Source organism: Crassostrea angulata, chromosome 3 (genome assembly GCF_025612915.1).
Source record: "Crassostrea angulata isolate pt1a10 chromosome 3, ASM2561291v2, whole genome shotgun sequence".
NCBI lineage: Eukaryota > Metazoa > Mollusca > Bivalvia > Ostreida > Ostreidae > Magallana > Magallana angulata.
In genome coordinates, this window is record NC_069113.1 from 32,163,560 (window position 1) to 32,183,252 (window position 19,693).

General features: G+C 31.6%; 1 protein-coding gene across 2 annotated transcripts in view; it reads left to right on the forward strand.

Annotated features, from left to right (window-relative positions):
* Positions 1-19,693, forward strand: part of LOC128178814 (uncharacterized) — a 44,901-nt gene that overhangs the window by 17,028 nt on the left and 8,180 nt on the right. The window contains exon 8 of one of the 2 annotated variants that reach the window (XM_052846177.1): positions 3,480-3,845. Coding sequence is in view for 1 of the 2 variants with exons in the window: in XM_052846176.1 (XP_052702136.1) it covers positions 9,934-9,945 (12 nt within the window). In the remaining variant the exon portion in view is untranslated. Of the gene's footprint in view, positions 1-3,479; positions 3,846-9,856; positions 9,946-19,693 lie in introns of those variants that run through there. The other variant, XM_052846176.1, reaches the window with a different exon arrangement.

Consider the following 19,693-nt stretch of genomic DNA (forward strand, 5'->3'; position numbering starts at 1 on the left):
CTCTCTCTCTCTCTCTCTCTCTCTCTCTCTCGAGAGAGAGAGAGAGAGAGAGAGAGAGAGAGAGAGAGAGAGGGAGTTTGTTTCTCTGTTCTTGATACAATGATGTGTGATTAATCGAATGAATTTTTAGTAGAGTACGCGTTTTATTTTAAAAGTAAATGAAATTTCAAAAAATGATTGTACTTTGTGTAGAAATTTAATACCCCCCCCCCCCCCCCCTCTGCTTCTAGATCCGCGCATACAGTTAGGTAGATCACCACTATGTATCTTGATATTAACATACAACAATTTGATTTATACTTGCTATCTTGTTTTAAATATACATGTAATTCTTCGGAGCTTAATTAATTAATCTAATTCTGTCTATTCAAAAACGTTTAATTTGAGTTACTTTGTTCTTGATTTTTATTTAAAATAATTTTAATAGCATCCATATAAACCGTGGCGCTTGGAACAAACTTATCCGTATTTTGCTGATTCATAAATTATTGCAAGGCTTGCTTTTAACGATGTCGAACAAGATGTACATATATTTTGAAAACGACATATTTTACAAAAAGATACATTAAATTTATCGATTAAAATGATTTACTTTGTTTTAAAGCTCCTCGTTCAGCAGCAAATGATTACAATTCATATTTATAATGTGAACAAAGTCGGAAACGTTGAAGAAAATCAGCACACATGTAAAATAATAGAATGACAAGCGTTTTGAAACTTATTTATCCGGACATTAATTATTTTCAAAACCATCGGAATAGGGGTATTACCTTTTCGTGCGATCAAAAATTAATTTAATTTAAACAAGATATCTGTGAGCCAATGCTCACTATTGATACCCCCGCTCTGGTGTGAATATGCAAAATAAGCAAAGTCGACATTTAATAGAAAGCTGGCATCCGATTGTTACAGAAATATATCCCACAATAGGGCATGCCTAAACAGATAGTGTGTTTGAACCATCGGCGATAAATAGTTGCTGAAAAATCTTTGACAGAAATTTGTTTGAAAATTTTGGCTAAAAATAAACAAAGTACTCATTAAACAAAAACTTGACGTCCGATTGGTACAAAAATATATCCCACGATATGGCATGCCTATACAAATACTATGTAAAAATTTCAAGCATCTGCGATAAACAGTTGCTGAGAATTCTTTTACAAAAATTTGTTTGAAAATTTTTGTTTGCTAAAAATAAACAAAGTCGTCATTTAACAGGAAGTTGACGTCTGATTGGTACAAAAATATATCCCACGATATGGCATGCCTATACAAATACTGTGTAAAAATTTTAAGCATCTGCGATAAATAGTTGCTGAGAAATCTTTGACGAAATTTGTTTGAAAATTTTGGTTAAAAAATAAGCAAAGTCGTCATTGAACAGGAAGTTGACGTCCGATTGGTACAAAAATATATCCCACGATATGGCATGCCTTAACAAACACTGTGTAAAAATTTCAAGCATCTGCGATAAATAGTTGCTGAGATAAATGCGACAGAAATTTTTGTTACGGACGGACAGACAGACACACAAGGGTAGAACAGTATACACCCACTCCTTCGAAACGGGGGTTAAAAATACCAAGCAGTTAGTCTCAGTGATTATTCGGCCATCCTGCGTAACCAATCGGCTATACTAGACATAATGAAATTTGCGAAGATTTAAAACACCGTTTTTTAACTTCGGAGGTTTTTTTTTCGAAGTTTAATTTTTGAAAATATGCCTCTTTGAAACAAAAATCAGATATGCAATAAAACCAGTCACAGTTTTCAGTGTAACCATTCTACAATTTGTTTAATGCATTGGGGTCTTGAACAGGGGTGGGGGTGGGTCGCGGGGAGGACCCGGCCCCAGAAAAATTCAAATTTCTTAAATTTCCATGAAATTAACAAAAATTTGCCTCGAACCCACCTTCCCCACTCCTTCGGCAAACTTCAGTATTCATCGCACCACTACCCCCCCCCCCTCCCCCGAAACAATTTCTGGATCCGCGTATAAAATGGTTTTATAAAAATGATATGAAGATATCTGCAACAGCTTTATGGAAAATAGCACAGGAACTGCAACACCTTCTTTGTAGGATTTAAAATACTAAAATACATGCCCGGTGAGCTTAAATGTTATACAGTGGATGAAACAACCATTAAAAGAGGTTAAGACCAACCAATTTCTTTATTATTTTTTAAAAATCAAATTAATTTAAAAAAAAAATGAAAACGAACTTTTATTTATGTCTATGAATGAAAATCTGTCTTTTCCTTTTGTGTTTGAGGCATTGATCAGCGAGGAGTAGCCTCTACGTAGTACATTGAAACAAAGGTCTTTCGAATTTGATTGCTTCATTTTTTGTAATTTCTTTTACGCTTAAATTAAAATTATACTCTCTAATAATATATTTGATTTTTCACACACAATGGGTTCAATAATTGATATTATGATATCGATGTTAAAGGACAGATAAACTCTCTTAGTCTCTCTCTCTTTCTCTTCAAAACAAACGACAAGTTGACCAGGAAATGTGCATCGTCACAATGAACGCGGCATATCTTTTAAAATAAAACTGGACCTCCTCCCCATTAAAACTTTTCAGCGAGAACCAGTTTACAACCTCATCATAAAGAGTTACGACTGCATATAAAGAAGTTACCAATCCATATAATGAAATGATCACATCATGTAAAGAACTGACCTCATTATATAATGACTCAACAACGGCACATTATAAAATTGTCACATCATATAAAGGATTTACAGTTGCATGTAAAGCTTTCACCACAATACATAAAGGTTTTACAACCATACACAATGGTTTTTATACACCATAACATGATGTTTGTACTGCATATAATGAACTTATCACCTAATGTCAAGAAGTTGCACTGCATAAAAGGATTTTGCAACTGCACATGAAGAGTGTACCATATAACATAACGATTGAACAATAGTTCATTTTGAGTTTAGCTCTGTATGAAATGAGTTTATCATATCATATAAAGATTTATTCATAGCATATAATGAATAAACCACTGCATATAATGATCTTACGACATAACGTAATGATGTTACCACTTCATATTAAGATTTTACCCCTGAATATAATGGTGAAATAACAGTATATAATGATGTTAGCACTGCATATAATGATGTTAGCACTGCATATAATGATATTACTATTGCATATAAATGAAATACCAATTCATATAATATGAAATTGACCTTAAGGCAGCTATGGTGTTCCATATTATCGTCTCTGAGTTCATCCATGCAAAATGTACGTATAAACCATTTTCTATAATGATAATCGTATATGAATTGGACACAATTTATTTTGAAATCAAACGAAAAATAATAATTTGAATGTCCCTATACGTTAACTAATGTTCAGTTATAATAATTCATTTGAATTCATGGATATGCACATGCCTGTAATTGATTAAATTAAAAATATATTAAACTGTTTTGATTTAAAGTTGTTTAGATCCAGGGCAGTCTCTTCCCCCAAACAGTTTGCCTGATAACTTAGTGACCCCTGTATCAGCCATCAACGGTCACATTCCACAAACACTGGGATAGTTCCACTAATCATCGATATGCGATGTATAATTTGTAAAATGAATTTTAAATTTGTTTTTACATGTACCCATTTTCTGATAATGGTGTTTACATTTGAATACTTGAAACATATAATGTTCAACCTTGTACTTTATTTTTGATAGATAACTTATGACATAATATGTAAACGATTAAAGTCCATCAATGTTCTGTACACTTATAAAAACGCAGAAAAAAAGATGTAAATGAGAGAGTATTCTAGTAAAAAGTGGTCACGTTAATAACGGAAAAAGTAAGTAAACTTAAATTTTAATACACAAATTCGATATTAAAGGTTTTCTTATTACTACGCCAAAAGAGTTGGTTATAAAAAATATGATAAACACTTTATTGGTAGTAAGTATGTACATGTTTAAATAGAGTATATAATCTCCTTTTACATATAGCTAGTCATTTCTGTATAGCAAGACATTTCGTATTACATCAGATGCATCATTTGTAGTTTCTAGTGCTAAAATATAATTATTATACCATGTTTTGATAAAGAATTCTAGCTCTGCTATCAAAATTCTTTCTTATGCATTGGTTATATTTTATTTGAATTTCAATTTCTTTATTGCAGAAGACATTCGTCTTATAGCACTTGTATCTAAGCACTTGTATCTAAGCACTTGTATCTAACATTCAAAAAAAAATTAAAGAGAAATTGTTAGTACTGAATGCAAAAAAAAAAGAAGAGATTTATTTAATTTTCTGTAATTTTTGTAATCAATGGCAAAAATGGATCTCTCTGCAATATAAAAACTCAATAATTCAATTGTTTTACTATCTTATTACTCAAAGATGAAAGCGAAAGATGAATGGTATAATGTTTAAAAGATAAAATGATACTGTAACTCGTTATGGCGAATTACTAAAACAAATTACATGCATCATATTGTAACGTTAATGCAAGTATTTATTTTATCGAGATAGTAATCTCATTAAAAACGATTGAGTAATATTATTTTTATTTATTAGATATAATTATCTAATTTTATCAAGGTAATCACCCCTTTTTAAATACTTGTATGTTGACATTTTGGGAAAATAAGCCCCTTATTTATCTATAACGTATTTGTTTCACATTCGTTTTACTTACTAATTGCCCCCATCACCCCATCAGTGTCCTTGTAAGTTTTAATAAAAATAAAATTAAATGAAAGTTGTGAACAAAACTGTTTCATATATATTGAATGGCGTAACAGTGTATGACCTTAATTGGTTTCATTAAACTAAAAGAACCTGACAAAATAGGAGTTTAATATCACATTGTATTCCAACTGATGGAAACAAGATCATATGCTATCTTCTTCTCTTGAATAGTGAATACCTTGTTTAAACGATTTTTTATATTGTTATCATGCTCGGTTATGTTAACAAGATAACTGCATGTAACTCGTTATAACTTAATAGTTCAAATAAGATAAATTAGAGAGATCTAAGAGAAAGAATAACCGCATTTAGCAGGCAGAACACCTATGAAATATGCCATATTTATCACATTAATACGCGAGGAAAATATAATAAACACTTTACTTGTAGTACGTACATGTACATGTACCGGTATGTTGTTAACTTATAACGAGTTATTAATGCTGATATGAATGTAGCAAGTCATCATTGTATAGCAAGACACTCTGTGTCATATCAGATGCATCTTTGGTTGTTTTATTTAGTACAGAATTATGAATTGTTATTATACAATGACATAATGGTAACGATTTTGATCAAATTTCAATTTTCTATTTTTATTCGTACAATGCTTCTGCAATTTTTAACATTATGATCAACCAAACTTTCAGTGTCAATTGTTTAGTCATAAGCAAAATAAAGAGCTCACAATTCTTTGTTAACAAGGCTCATGCCATGTTTTCGTTTACATTGGTTCAATACAGCGGTAAAAATTACTTTTCCAGCTGATATTTTCTCTGCTTATTCATTTTGATATAAAATGGATTTATAAACAATTTCTACAGTGTGTCACATTTTTTAGGTCTAAACCTGGTATTACCTTTTCAACATTCAAAGTGTTAACAAAAACATGACGTGAGCTTTGTTTATATAACAAAGAATTGTAAGCTCTGTATCTAGCTTATAACTCAACTAATGACATTTAAACTTTGGTTGATTTTAAGAAATGCCTTACTGAAGGATTGTAAACATTAGAAACGGAAAAATAAATTTTGACCATTTTAGTGACAAAGCCCCTTCAAAACGTGACAAACAAGAGGCTTATGGGCAACCTCGCTCACCCGAGCAACAATAGATATAATAAAATCAGTTTTATAGAGTCATATACAAAATATCTGGACAAAGTAATATAATAGATACGGTGTAAAAAGGAATTCCTCTTTACCTGGATAATGTTATGTTGATCAATTGGCCCCGTTTGTAAATAGATGATTTTATAGTCATATCACATATTGCTGATCTCAAGACGATGTTAAAAAACTGTTTATATAAGGAATGTGAACCTACATCAAACATTGAGCCCCAAATTGTCTAGGGGCCAGAGTCTTAACAATTTTAAAGAATCGACATTATGACAAAATTCTTTCATACAAGTAAAACTATACATTATAACATTTGAGTTTTTGTTAATAATTATAAAAAAAATTCTTTCTAAAATTAGAACATCTCCCCAATATGGCCCCACCCTAAACCGGGGATCAAAATTTGAACACAATTTTAATTGTAGGAATTGTAAATGTCTTAGCTACAACTCTACAAAATGTCTATACAACTGTATATATCATTTAATGGTAGTTGTATATATATGTTTATCTATAAGCTTATTTTAAAAGAAGATCAATAGATAAACTTGCGCCCATGGTTAAACAGAAGAAAAAAATGGTTTCATCTTATGCCCGCGTTCTCTGTTGTTAACGGTATTGTTTGACCTGTTGAATATTACAATTCACCACGTGATTTCTAGCTTCAGGTAACTTCGTGATACTAGACGTCCGTCACGTGACATGTAAGGTAGCACGCATTCTGCTTGGCGATAGTGTTTATCTATGAGACTCGATCGCGGGCCACAACATTATAGGATAATTGGTTCTGTGCATTATATATAAGCACTAACTAATCTACTTGTTAATAATTTTCGAACACGTAAATTGTTGATACCAGTCACTGGTTTAAGGTCATAAATGGCTATATATATATATATATATATATATATATATATATATATATATATATATATATATATATATATATATATATATATATATATATACCTAACACCAGAGTAAACCCCAACTAAATATTGGGTTTACTTTCTGGGTTTACTGTGGGTTTACTTTTTGAAAATTTGGGTCCACTCGGGGTTTACTTTGGGTTTACTCAAGAATTGCTTTTGGAGTCAAATATACGCACTGAAGTGTGAAGAAGACTTGTATTTTATCTTATCATCCTACTGCCTGTAATTTCTGCCCCTTGTATATTCCGAATGCACATGTAGCATCTGCTTTAAGGGTATACTTCTGATCGGGGTTTACTCTCTGTGTCCACTCTGGGTTTACTTGGGGTTTACTCTGGGTCCACTCTAGTAAACCCAGAGTAAACCCAGAAAGTAAACCAAGGTTTTAGTTGGGGTTTACTTTCTGTTAGGTTGGGTCTGATCGGTACTGTGTGTGTGTGTGTGTATATATATATATATATATATATATATATATATATATATATATATATATATATATATATATATATATATATATATATATATATATATATTATATATACATATATGTATTGTTTTGTTTTGAACTCTTTAAAATAAGGCAACATTTAGGAGAGAGAGAGAGAGAGAGAGAGAGAGAGAGAGAGAGAGAGAGAGAGTTCAATTATAGTATCGCTATTCTAATTTAGACCACTAATCACAATATTATTGTCACCCTTCATGCATATTTACATTGTATGAGTTTTATCTTCTATCAAGGGCAAACAAGTCCAAATTCCAGATATTTGCAGAGAAAACAATATCGTTTTTAATGCAACGCATTTTAAAACCATTATGACACAAGTTTCTATTGAAAATTGACTACACTCTATACAAAATGACTTGAAGTAAAATTGAGCGAAGAATAAACATAACAATGGTGACCGAAATAGAGCCTAAAATACGGCCTTAATTGCAATCTGATCCTTTGAAATTTAGCTTACATGAAAATGCTTCCACGCAAATTTCAGCTTTTCTGGCCTATCTTTGTTTGATAGGAATATTTCTACAGTTTTTTCTACAGATATTTCTTTGTAAATATTTGAGTTCCCATTGTGGCCCCACCATTCCCACAGGGGATCATGATTTGAACAAACTTGAATCTACGCTGCCGTAGAAGGCTTCTACACAAGTTTAGCTTTTTAGTCCAAATTTGTTTTGATTAGAATATTTTTGAAAATAACCAACAAATTTTCAATAACTTTAATGATTTCCCCTTGAAAGAATGTTGGTCCTTCGTTTTAACAAACTTGAATTCCTTTCATCCAGTGATGCTGTAGGTGAGCTAAACAAAAGAAAGTGTAAACATTACATTTCACTGGCAAATAAGATATCTCTATGCAATTTAAGCAAACAGGATATGACATTTTTCGCCATTTTATTGCTCAATGAAAGTGAAAGATGGGTTTCCTTATTGATTTAATATCATGACTAAATAAACACACAACTCACTTGAATAAAGAGGATGGAGTATACCCAACCAAAAACACTATGTTGTATGTGCATGTATTGAAAGGTAGTGATCATTTATTGTTTGGGTTTTTATACCAAATTATATTGAGCTGAAAATGGTAAATTACTTTGACCTTTTTCACAATATAGTCAAGAAACCCATGATTCAGGATGCTAGCTAAGTAAGTGTATTTGGGTTATAAGATTTATACAATGGGACAAAGGCATCTAACAAAGTATCTTTCATAATATTAAACCATATATAAAAGTTTACACCAAAATGTTAAGATTAAAACACAAACTTAAGACCAATCATTAAAACTCACTCTGTGATTATTTTTGAAATAAATTAATTCGATCTACTACATTTCATTTTATTTCATCATTTAATAAAAATTATAATGTCTGTAAAAAAGGGGTATAGGATTGACATTTGTTAAGTTATTGACAGGACTTTGTGTTAACAGTGTAATTCCTTGCCCGATCTTTTAAAGTGTGGTTTTACATCAAAGTTGCAGAATTTATTGACTTTCAGCATTCATAAGCTCTGTAAGTTGTAAGAAGGAATTAATTTAGATGAGGCATCAAATTTTAAAGTTTAATATATCACGATTGTTAACGTTTGAAAAAATGGACAGTCAATAGCCATAATTTCATTGCAAATATTATACAAGTATCGAAGCTAATAGCTTGTGCACTCTAACTTTCAAATTGATACGAAAATAAAACAAGAAATGCATCTCCAATTTCCCCCCTAAAACATTCAAATCCAAAAGGCAATTATATGCAACCAAAAACTTAAATGATTTACTTCCTGATTTAATAATCGCGTTATATTCAATGATCTTCCTTACTCTTCAGTAACGTATATAAGGAATGCATTTAGTTTTGATATTTTAATCGTCATTAATAGCTTTGTTTTGTTTTGGCCATACCACTTCAGATATTGTAAAGGTATAATAAAATTATATATAATTCATGGCAATCATACTTTCTTGCCAATTTATGGATCCATTTACATATAACGCAATCTGTCCTAATTGACTTTTAATGAACATTTTGCAAGTGGAAGTCGACTTCAAATGGATTTAATTTACAGGGTTCTGCCTCCATGTGAGGATGTGTTATCATATTGTAGCAAATTTGATCGCTCACTTTGTATGCACTCATCATCGCGTACATGAGAGAAAAGAGCAGAAAGACATGTCCATTTTTCATGTGCGTATAAACCATATTTTTATAATGAGGATCATATATGAATTGACCCATTTTTATTTTCAAATCAAATTAAAAACAAGATTTGAATGTCTTTATACGTTATTGTAATTTTTTACTGGATATGCATGTTGCCTATATTTGATTAGATAAAAAATATGTTAAACTGTTTTTATTTTAACGTGTTTAGTCCTGTGCAGTCTTATAGACTATACAGTTTAGCTGATAACTTAGTGACCCTTGTATCAGTCATCAACGCCCACATTCGACAAACCCTGAGATAGTTCCACTATTTAAAGAAACAGAAGATAATATATGACATAATATATAGACAGTTAAAGTTCATCAATGTTCTATACACTCATAAAAACAGGAAAGATGTAAAAGAAAATTGTAAAAAAAAGTTTATCTGTAAAGAGTACATCTACGTCAAAATGTGGTTACGTTGATGACATGGAAAGTAAGTAAACTTAAGGATTACGTTTACTCAGGGTTTGAGATTTAAAAAAATATTTTAACAACGTTCAATATCTGAAGTCCAAAGTTTTTTTTAAAAACCAGAAATAACAACGTTATTAACAAATATTGATATTGACATCCATGTTTTTTTATTTGAGGATATGCTCCGACAAAGGTAGATTAAATTAAAACAGAGGAAATTCGGACTATTTTTTTCATTTTCTTATTTTCTCTTAAAAACTTTCTGTTGCAGTGTAATTGCAAAAGTTAAGTTTTTATGTGTTTTTTCATATATCATTTTACATAATTTATGGTTGTTTACTGGCTGGCACGCGATTAGAAAAATCTTTAAAATAAATAAAATCTATTCAAGATAAAATATCTCTTAATTTTGATCATTGATCTCATATAATGTTAATAACAACATAATACAGACAATAAAAGCTGTTTTAAGCAATCAATGGTTTGGAGCTCCTATTAGTCATTTTTTTGTAAAACTCGATCAAAAATGGGTACAATTTTGGAAATTAATAGAGGAAATTCGGACTAAATTAAATTTAAAATATGAGCTTAACACGATTCATTCAAATATAAAATTAGTAAAGCTATTCGTATTTTATCATTTCCCAACCAACAAATTGTTTTATTATTTTTAATGATTAAAAATAAAGAAAACCTTGACAATGGTGGACAATTTTGACAAATTTTGACAATTTTTTTCAAAAAACATTTAGAGGTCACTAACAGAAAAAGTAGGTCATTGATCTAGTTATTTGAAAGTGAAAAATAGCACCTCAATAGTGGGGCTACAATGAACAATAAGTAGTTTTTCGTTCCTATTAGTGGATTTTTTTTTGCCCCTGAGTAAACGTAATCCTTAACAGAGGTTTTTGAATTAAGGTCAAGATCTGGTAATTTTTGGGGCTTTATTACCGAGAAATCGGAAGGAAACTGTCTTTTGATTTATATATTTTTAACATCATTGATTACCAATTTGTTTTTATTTTTCCTTAATCAGGCTTCGCTAATTAACAATCAACGAAAATTCCTTTAAAAAATCCGGAAAACGTCTGAATTTTTTGGATTTTATAATCTTACGCATGTGCATTCACGCTAAATCACAGGATGCTCTTTATTTTGTTTTCACAATATCACATTTCATGGATTAACGATAATACAAATACATGTAAATTTTCATTAAAAATTTGCTATATATTCTGTTCATGAAAGAAAATACGGGAGATACCTCTAACGCCGTGCGTTTAAGGTGGAATAACACAACTGAAAAAGGTCATTCATATTAACAAGAAGTTTTTTGATGATGAAAGATATAATGAAAAATAAACTGTACAAATGTCAAATAAGCGATATAATTATTCCAGTATGTAACAACAAAAGCCCCTGCGGGATTCTAACTCGGGATGTACGGATCACAAGTCCTATACTTTATCCACTCGGCTATAGAGTAAGTTACATGTTTTAGTCCATAAAATCCTTTTAATAAAACGAAATGTCGTTTCTATCAGCGGTCAGCCATTTTGTGATGATGTGTTATTCCACCTTAATATGAAAAATTCCGAGAGTTCTGAATGTCAACATGGTGTGCAAATTTGATGTATCTTTTTCGTAAATGCCCGACATAATACGCAATGTCAACCCGTGCACGCACTGGTGAAAGAATAGTTTATTACTTAAATATGTCTTAATGCTTTACAATAATACTATTATAATAACGTTCACCATCACCGCCTTTGTCAAATAAAAAATAGCCATTATCTGACAAATCTGGGAAATAAAGCATACAAAAACCACGAGGTAAAGCGGGTTTTTTTATTTGACCACTTTATGCCTTTAAGCAATAACGTTCATATGCAGAACAGAAAAAAAAATCCCTAGGGAAGAAGTTTTAAAAAAAAGCGAAATCCCATAGGGTCCTATGTTAAAAATTTATCAACTTCGAGATGACCCCTAACAAACGATGTGGTAAATGTCTGATTTTTTAATCTTAAAATGATAATCATTTTAGTTGAAATTTATGTAAAAAAAAATTATGAAAAAATCTAGGGCAGAACAAATTAGACCAAGCCTCGTCAAATTAATCATGAAAGACTAATAAAATGATTTTTGAAAAGATATTAAAAAAATTTGCCCTGTAGAACAACTATTTAAAGGCAAAGTGGCAAATTTTAATTTACTTCGTGCTGTATAAATATCAGATCTATGTATCTTTATTATTTTTATATAGTGTTGAGGTATGAATTGTTATTACACAATGTTTTAATATAAACATTGTTTGCTCTGTTCTCGAAATTCCGAGCTTTGCATTGGTTATATTCTTTGTGTGATTGTATTAAAACGTGATTAAAAAAAACAAGGAAAACCTATAGGCATTTCATATCACCGGTAAATTAAGGAACTATACCCAATAAATAACGAAATTGATATGTATTTGTTCGCCAATGTTATTACTCAATAAAAGTAAAAAATAGCTTTACTTCACTTACCGGGGTTTGTTTCCGTTATGCACACATTTGAAAATAAGGTATCGAGGAAAAGTGTGCAAAACGGGAGATTGACCAGGTGAGATAATTGCTTATATTGCTTTAGCCTGTATCACAGTTCTTGTGAACGGAGTTGAAAATTAAACAGATTAAACAATTCTATTCGCAATTTAATTGATATTGCATTTATTTTATGTTACATTCAATTCAAGTTGCATAAAACACATCTACATTATAATTGAGATTCATGTTCCTGAATCTAATTTTAAATATCAAATTGATCATTTTCATTTTTCTTTAAACAATGAAGATCATTGTGAATATTTTGTACATGTAGTGCTTTAATTTAACTTACTGTTCTGGTGAAATGCTTATTAATGTTTGTGAAATATGATACCATGCAAATGTATTGACAACAGTTGAAATCAAGATATAATAAACCGCCAAACTTGTGCAAGATAGTAATAGCAAGCGAAACATTAGCCAGAATGATATGCTAAGTGATGAACTTGCAGAATTCATAACTGTTGTATACTGAATGTCGTTTATAGCACAACATATAGTCACCTTGATACTTAATGCAAAAAATAAATAATAACGATAATTTTCATTTGGATTGATACCCTTCACAGGATAACTATATATGTCTAGCTTGAATGAGGCTTTCAGTGAGATACAGTCATTCTGGATCGGAGTTGTTTGATTCGCATCACGTTTTGTGTTTTCGGACTTGTGAAGTTTCGTTATGCAATGTAACAATAATAATGTACAAACAATACAGATGAAATTTCAGATTTTTCACAAAACCTATCAAATGTAGACCAAATTCATGTATTTTTAACCCTCTTTAGTTTAGGGTATATCGAACAAGTTGCTGTCCTTTAAAAAAGGACTACAATACGTGGACCATTTGCATGTGTTTCCAACGAAAACATGAAAGTCTTAAGAATATCAGAGATTCCACCGACTCTAGCCCTTTGCTTTTAACCACTAAATTTGTACGTTGTATTACGTATACATGTATGTATAACCCTGACTTTTTATCTCAGAATTTAAAGGATTCATACTTCTGAAATAATTATGATCTATCTATGAATGAAGTTTGCATGTATAGTATCAGGCATTTGGTGAATTCTACTATTTGCGCACACATTACGATTCGCTCTACTTTGTTAACTATGCAGTGACAGCTTTGTGTAAATTAAAAATTTCATATTTTGATGCATTTTTCTTGAGATTTAAACTTTTATACAGTGACATAATTATTCAAACATACCTAAATGCTTAAAAAAATTTCAGCGGGAAGTTCTCTAGCCTCGCCTACTATAATGTAAAGTTAAGTTACATGTGTATTCGGAAAACAACAAAACATTGCAAATTATCCTATTTGATGCATGTTGTAGTTTTGGCATAACATTAACTTATTTCATAATACTGATATTCATATCACATACCAATCATTTCTTTAAAAGGAATATTTGTTTCTGTACTGTTTACCAACAACATTACAATTACAGCGCTTTTGAACTTATGTGTGCGTATGGCACGGAAATCCCGATCCCGATTCAGATAACCGTGTGCCAACCTGGTTCCCTGAGCTACCCATTACGCACAGGAACCAGGCTAGTTCATGCGTAGGCTGAATTTTCCCCATAGCATCCGGTTTAACCTCGCTTATATATTTTCTGCGTGGACTTCAGGGTCCACGCAATTTATGTTCAAAATATTTTGTCGGACTGTGTTGTGCAAGTTCAGCTACTGATTCAAATTATCAGAAAGTGACCCACAATATATTAAAGCTGTGATGTCATTGGAACTAATGACAAATATGCCCCTTCAAAAACTGAAATAGTTTGTGACAAAGATCTGTTTCCTTACGTAATGTATTTTCCTTTTGATACAAAAAAAACCCAAATCATAAACATGCATTTGCATATCCATTACATGTATGACACCTGATCATCCACTTTTTAGGGTCTTCCGTTTCCAACGGAAGACCCTCTTGTTTTTCTTCGGTTTCTTTTTATTATTATTTTATTAGGGTCTTCCGTTTTCAACGGAAGACCCTCTTGTTATTCTATTGTTTTTTTTAGGGTCTTCCGTTTTCAACGGAAGACCCTCTTGTTATTCTTCGGTTTCTTTCTATTATTAGGGTCTTCCGTTTCCAACGGAAGACCCTCTTGTTTTTCTTCGGTTTCTTTTTATTATTATTTTATTTTTTATTTTTTTTCTGACTCCTTCTCGGCTTTATATCTCAAAAAGTTTTCATCCGATTTCAATGAAATTTTCAGAGCTTTTGTAAAGTTACCGTGCCTCAAAGATGGTAAAGTTTCAGCATTTACGTCACTTCCGTTCAAATTTGGCGGCCATTTTTAAATTTAAAAAAAGTGATTTTGTCCGGAAGAAATCTCCGTTAACTTTAAAGATATCGCTTTGAAATTTTTACTGATGATAGATGTATCAATTCTATAATGTACTGGGGGGTTTAAAAATGTCTTCATCAATTTTGCTCAAAACCGGAAGCAGTTCCAATTTTTGGAAATTTTCATTTTTTTGAACAAAATAAGACAATACTACAGTCTTATAGAACTTGCCATGGTGAATTCAAATCTGAAATCCGTTTGAAAATCGAACGACGCATTACAGAGATATCGGGGTTTAAAAATTGATTTTTCCGGAAATTTTGATTCCGCGTCCTTGGTTTTAAAAATAGTGTAATGTTCAAAGTAAAATTAACTCGTACCAAAAATAATTGTTAAGTCGTACTTGAACACATTCGGATTTTTTTTAATTAAGTCGTTCTTGAAATCGGAAAGGTTTTGTTAATTCGTACTCAAAATCATTCGGATTTTGTTAAGTCGTACCAGGAATAATTCGATTTTTTCATCTTTTTATTTTAGTTACTCTTGTTATTGGTTTTAGAGCTCTGCTTCTTACAGGAACTTCCAGCTTTACTTCCGACATTAACGGAAGACCCACTCGTTGCTTTGCAACGAGCTTTGCTCTAGTTATTATTATTAGGGTCTTCCGTTGAAACGGAAGACCCTCTTGTTATTCTTCGGTTTCTTTTTATTATTAAGGTCTTCCGTTTCCAACGGAAGACCTTATTGTTTTCGTTATGTTTCTTTTTCCCTATTCTTCTTATTATTATTTTTCTTTTTTTTTCTTACAAATTATGTGTACGCGATTTCTCGGAAACTGCTCGACCGATTTACACGAAACTTTCAGATTTGATAAATAATGGTCTGAACCTTATTGGAATTGTTTTTTACCGATGACGGCACTTCCGGTTTTGATTTATTCACAATTTAACGATTTTCAGAGGGTCGGCTTGTCCAGGGGTAAACTCCTAAACGGTTTAAGATATTGAGTTCAAAATTTCAGGGATTGTAGACAAAAGGTTGTAGATCTGACATGTGGTATATTTATTTTCCTGTGACCAAAAGCGCCGAAGCTCGCCCGAGCTCGAAAATTACGGTTAAAAAAGCGTCGTGATTTTTCGTGGTTTTCTTCCAATATCTCTTTCCTCGATAGTATTTTGTAATAACATGTAGAACAAAAAATTTTTATAATGTCAAGAGCTTTCATTTGAAATCATGAAAAAGGGGCTGGCCCTTCAAATAAGGGGCTGAGGGGGCTCTAAAGTATTTTAATGATAACTTTTTACTGTGAAATATTTGGTGATACGTTATAGAAGCAATTATTTTCATTCTAACGTAATTCACCTATACATGGCAATTATTTACTCCTATGTTACGTAATTAGGGGTTTTAAGGGGCCAGAAGTCCAAAACTTTGATCCTCAATATCTCAAAATGGAGGAAAATTTTGATGAGCAATAGTGAACAAAAGATGCTCAAAATATTGAGCTTAACAATGTACAACCATTTATTCTTTGTTATGCGGTCCTTAAAGGGAGTTACAGAGTCGGCCCCTAAAACGACCCTTTAAAGATATCTCGAGAACGGTACAAAATTTGTAATAACTTGTTGAACAAAATGTGTTTGAATTGACAAGAGCTTTCATTTGAAATCAAGAAAATGGGGCTGGCCTTTCAAATAAGGGGCTGAGGGGGCTCTTAAGTCTTTTCATGATAACTTTATACTGTGAAATATTTTGTGATACGTTATAGAAGCAGTTATGTTCATTCTACCGTTATTCACCTATACATGGCAATCATTTCCTCCTATCTTACGTCATTAGGGATTTTAAGGGGCCAGAAGTCCAAAACTTTGATCCTCAATATCTCAAAATGGAGGAAAATTTTGATGAGCAATATTGAACAAAAGATGCTCAAAATATTGAGCTTAACAATCTGCAACCATAATTTCTTTGTTATGCGGTCCTAAAAGGGAGTTACAGGGTCGGCCCATAAAACGACCCTTTAAAGAGATCTCGAGAACGGTACAAAATTTGTAAGATCTTGTTGAACAAAATGTGTTTGAATTGATAAGAGCTTTCATTTGAAATCAAGAAAAGGGGCTGGCCCTTCAAATAAGGGGCTGAGGGGGCTCTAAAGTCTTTTCATGATGACTTTTCACCGTGAAATATTTTGTGATACGCTATAGAAGCAATTATGTTCATTCTAACGTTATTCACCTATACATGACAATCATTTACTCCTATGGTATGTAATTAGGTATTTTAAGGGGCCAGAAATCCATCACTTTGATCATCAATATCTCGAAATAGAGAAAAGTTCTTGAAAACAGTATTGAACAAAAGATGCTCAAAATAATGTGCATAACAATGTACAACCATATATTGTTTGTTATCTGGATCCTAAAATAAGTTTAAGGACCGGATATCAAAACGATTTTTCCCAGATATCTCAAAAACGGTAACCAATTTCTAAACACTTATTAGCGGTACACAAAAATACCTTTTAACTAAAATGAATGAAAAGGAGCTGATCCTTCAAATAAGGGACACCAAAGGGATAGATAGTCTTTCATCCATTACTCTTAGATCCCGCCTCCTTTTCCTGATACGTTTCGTTGACAAGAGTAAGGTCATTCCATATTCTAAAAATCGGACGGAAGACCTCCTCGTTGCTCGCAACGAGATCGTGTCTAGTTATTATACTTTTTCTTTTTTTTTCTGACTCCTTCTCGGCTTTATAACTCAAAAAGTTTCCAACCGATTTTAATGAAACTTTCAGAGATATTGTGTAACTATTATATCTCAAAGATGTTAAAGTTTTCTTGACAACGTCACTTCCGTTTTGACGTAACGTCATTTTAAAAATTTTCAAAAAGTCATTTTGTCCGCGGCGATTCTCAAAAACGCTTTTAGATAGAGGGTTGAAATTTTCAATGCTTATGATTTGGTCGATTTACCTCTGTAATAAGGCTGGAAATAAAAATCTGTCACTTCCGGTCGAAACTGGAAGTGAAACAAATTTTTCGAAAAAATGAATTTTCTGATCAAATCAAAAATGAATATGTGTTTGGTGGAGCTTATCAAGTTGAATCTAACACTGAAACCCGTTTTAAAATCGGACGATGCATTACAGAGATATCGGGGTTTAAAAACTGATTTTTCCGGAAATTTTGATTCCGCGTCCTTGGTTTAAAAAATAGCGTAATGTTTAAAGTAAAATTAACTCGTACCAAAAATAATTGTTAAGTCGTACTTCAACACATTCGGATTTTTTTTGTTAAGTCGTTCTTGAAATCGGAAAGGTGTTTGTTAAGTCGTACTTAAAATCATTCGTATTTTGTTAAGTCGTACCAGGAATAATTCGATTTTTTTCATCTTTTATATTTTTTTAACTCTTGGTTTTGGTTTAAGAGCTCTGCTTCTTACAGGAACTTCCAGCTTTACTTCCGACATTAACGGAAGACCCACTCGTTGCTTTGCAACGAGCTTTGCTCTAGTTCTTTTTCTTTTTTTTTCTGACTCCTTTTCGGCTTTATAACTCAAAAGGTTTACAAACGATTTTAATGAAACTTTCAGAGATTATGTGCAACTATAATACCTCAAAGTATCTGAACTTTCTTTGAAAACATCACTTCCGTTTTTACGTTACGTCATTTTTAAAATTTTCAAAAAGTCATTTTGTCCGCGGCGTTTCTCAAATACGCTTTAAGATAGAGGCTGGAAATTTTTAGTGGTTATGATTTGGTCGATTTACCTCTGTAATAAGGCTCGAAATGAAAATCTGTCACTTCCGGTCGAAACCGGAAGTGAAACAAATTTTTCGAAAAAATGAATTTTCTGATCAAATCAAAAATGAATATGTGTTTTGTAGAGCTTATCAAGTTGAATCTAACACTGAAAGCCGTTTTAAAATCGGACGATGCATTACAGAGATAATGGGGTTTAAAAATTGATTTTTCCGGAAATTTTGATTCCGCGTCCTTGGTTTAAAAAATAGCGTAATGTTCAAAATGAAATTAACTCGTACCAAAAATAATTGTTAAGTCGTACTGTAACACATTCGGATTTTTTTGTGTTAAGTCGTTCTTGAAATCAGGAAGGTTTTTGTTAAGTCGTACTTAAAATCATTCGTATTTTGTTAAGTCGTACCAGGAATAACTCGATTTTTTTCATCTTTTTATTTTAGTTACTCTTGTTATTGGTTTAAGAGCTCTGCTTCTTACAGGAACTTCCAGCTTTACTTCCGACATTAACGGAAGACCCACTCGAAGTTACTGTGCCTCAAGGATATTAAAGTTTCAGCATTTACGTCACTTCCGTTTAAATTTGGCGGCCATTTTTAAATTTTAAAAAGTAATTTTGTCCGGAAGAAATCTCTGTAAACTTTAAAGATATCGCTTTGAAATTTTTACTGATGATAGATGTATCAATTCTATAATGTACTGGGGGGTTTAAAATTTTATTCATCAATTTTGCTCAAAACCGGAAGTATTTCTAATTTTTGAAAATTTTCATTTTTTTCAACAAAATAATACAATAATACAGTATTATAGAATTTGCCACGGTGAATTTAAATCTGAAATCTGTTTTAAAATCGGACAATGCATTGCAGAGATATTAGGGATTAAAAATCGATTTTTTTCGGAAATTTTGATTCTGCGTTCTTGGTTTAAAAAATAGCGTAATGTTCATAGTGAAATTAACTCGTACAAAAGATAATTCGATTTTTGTTAAGTTTTACTTTGACACGTTCGGACTTTTGTTGTTAGGTCGTTCTTGAAATCGTAAACGTTTTTGTTAATTCGTACTCCGAATCATTCCGATTTTGTTAAGTCGTACCAAGAATTATTCGATTTTTTAATTTTTT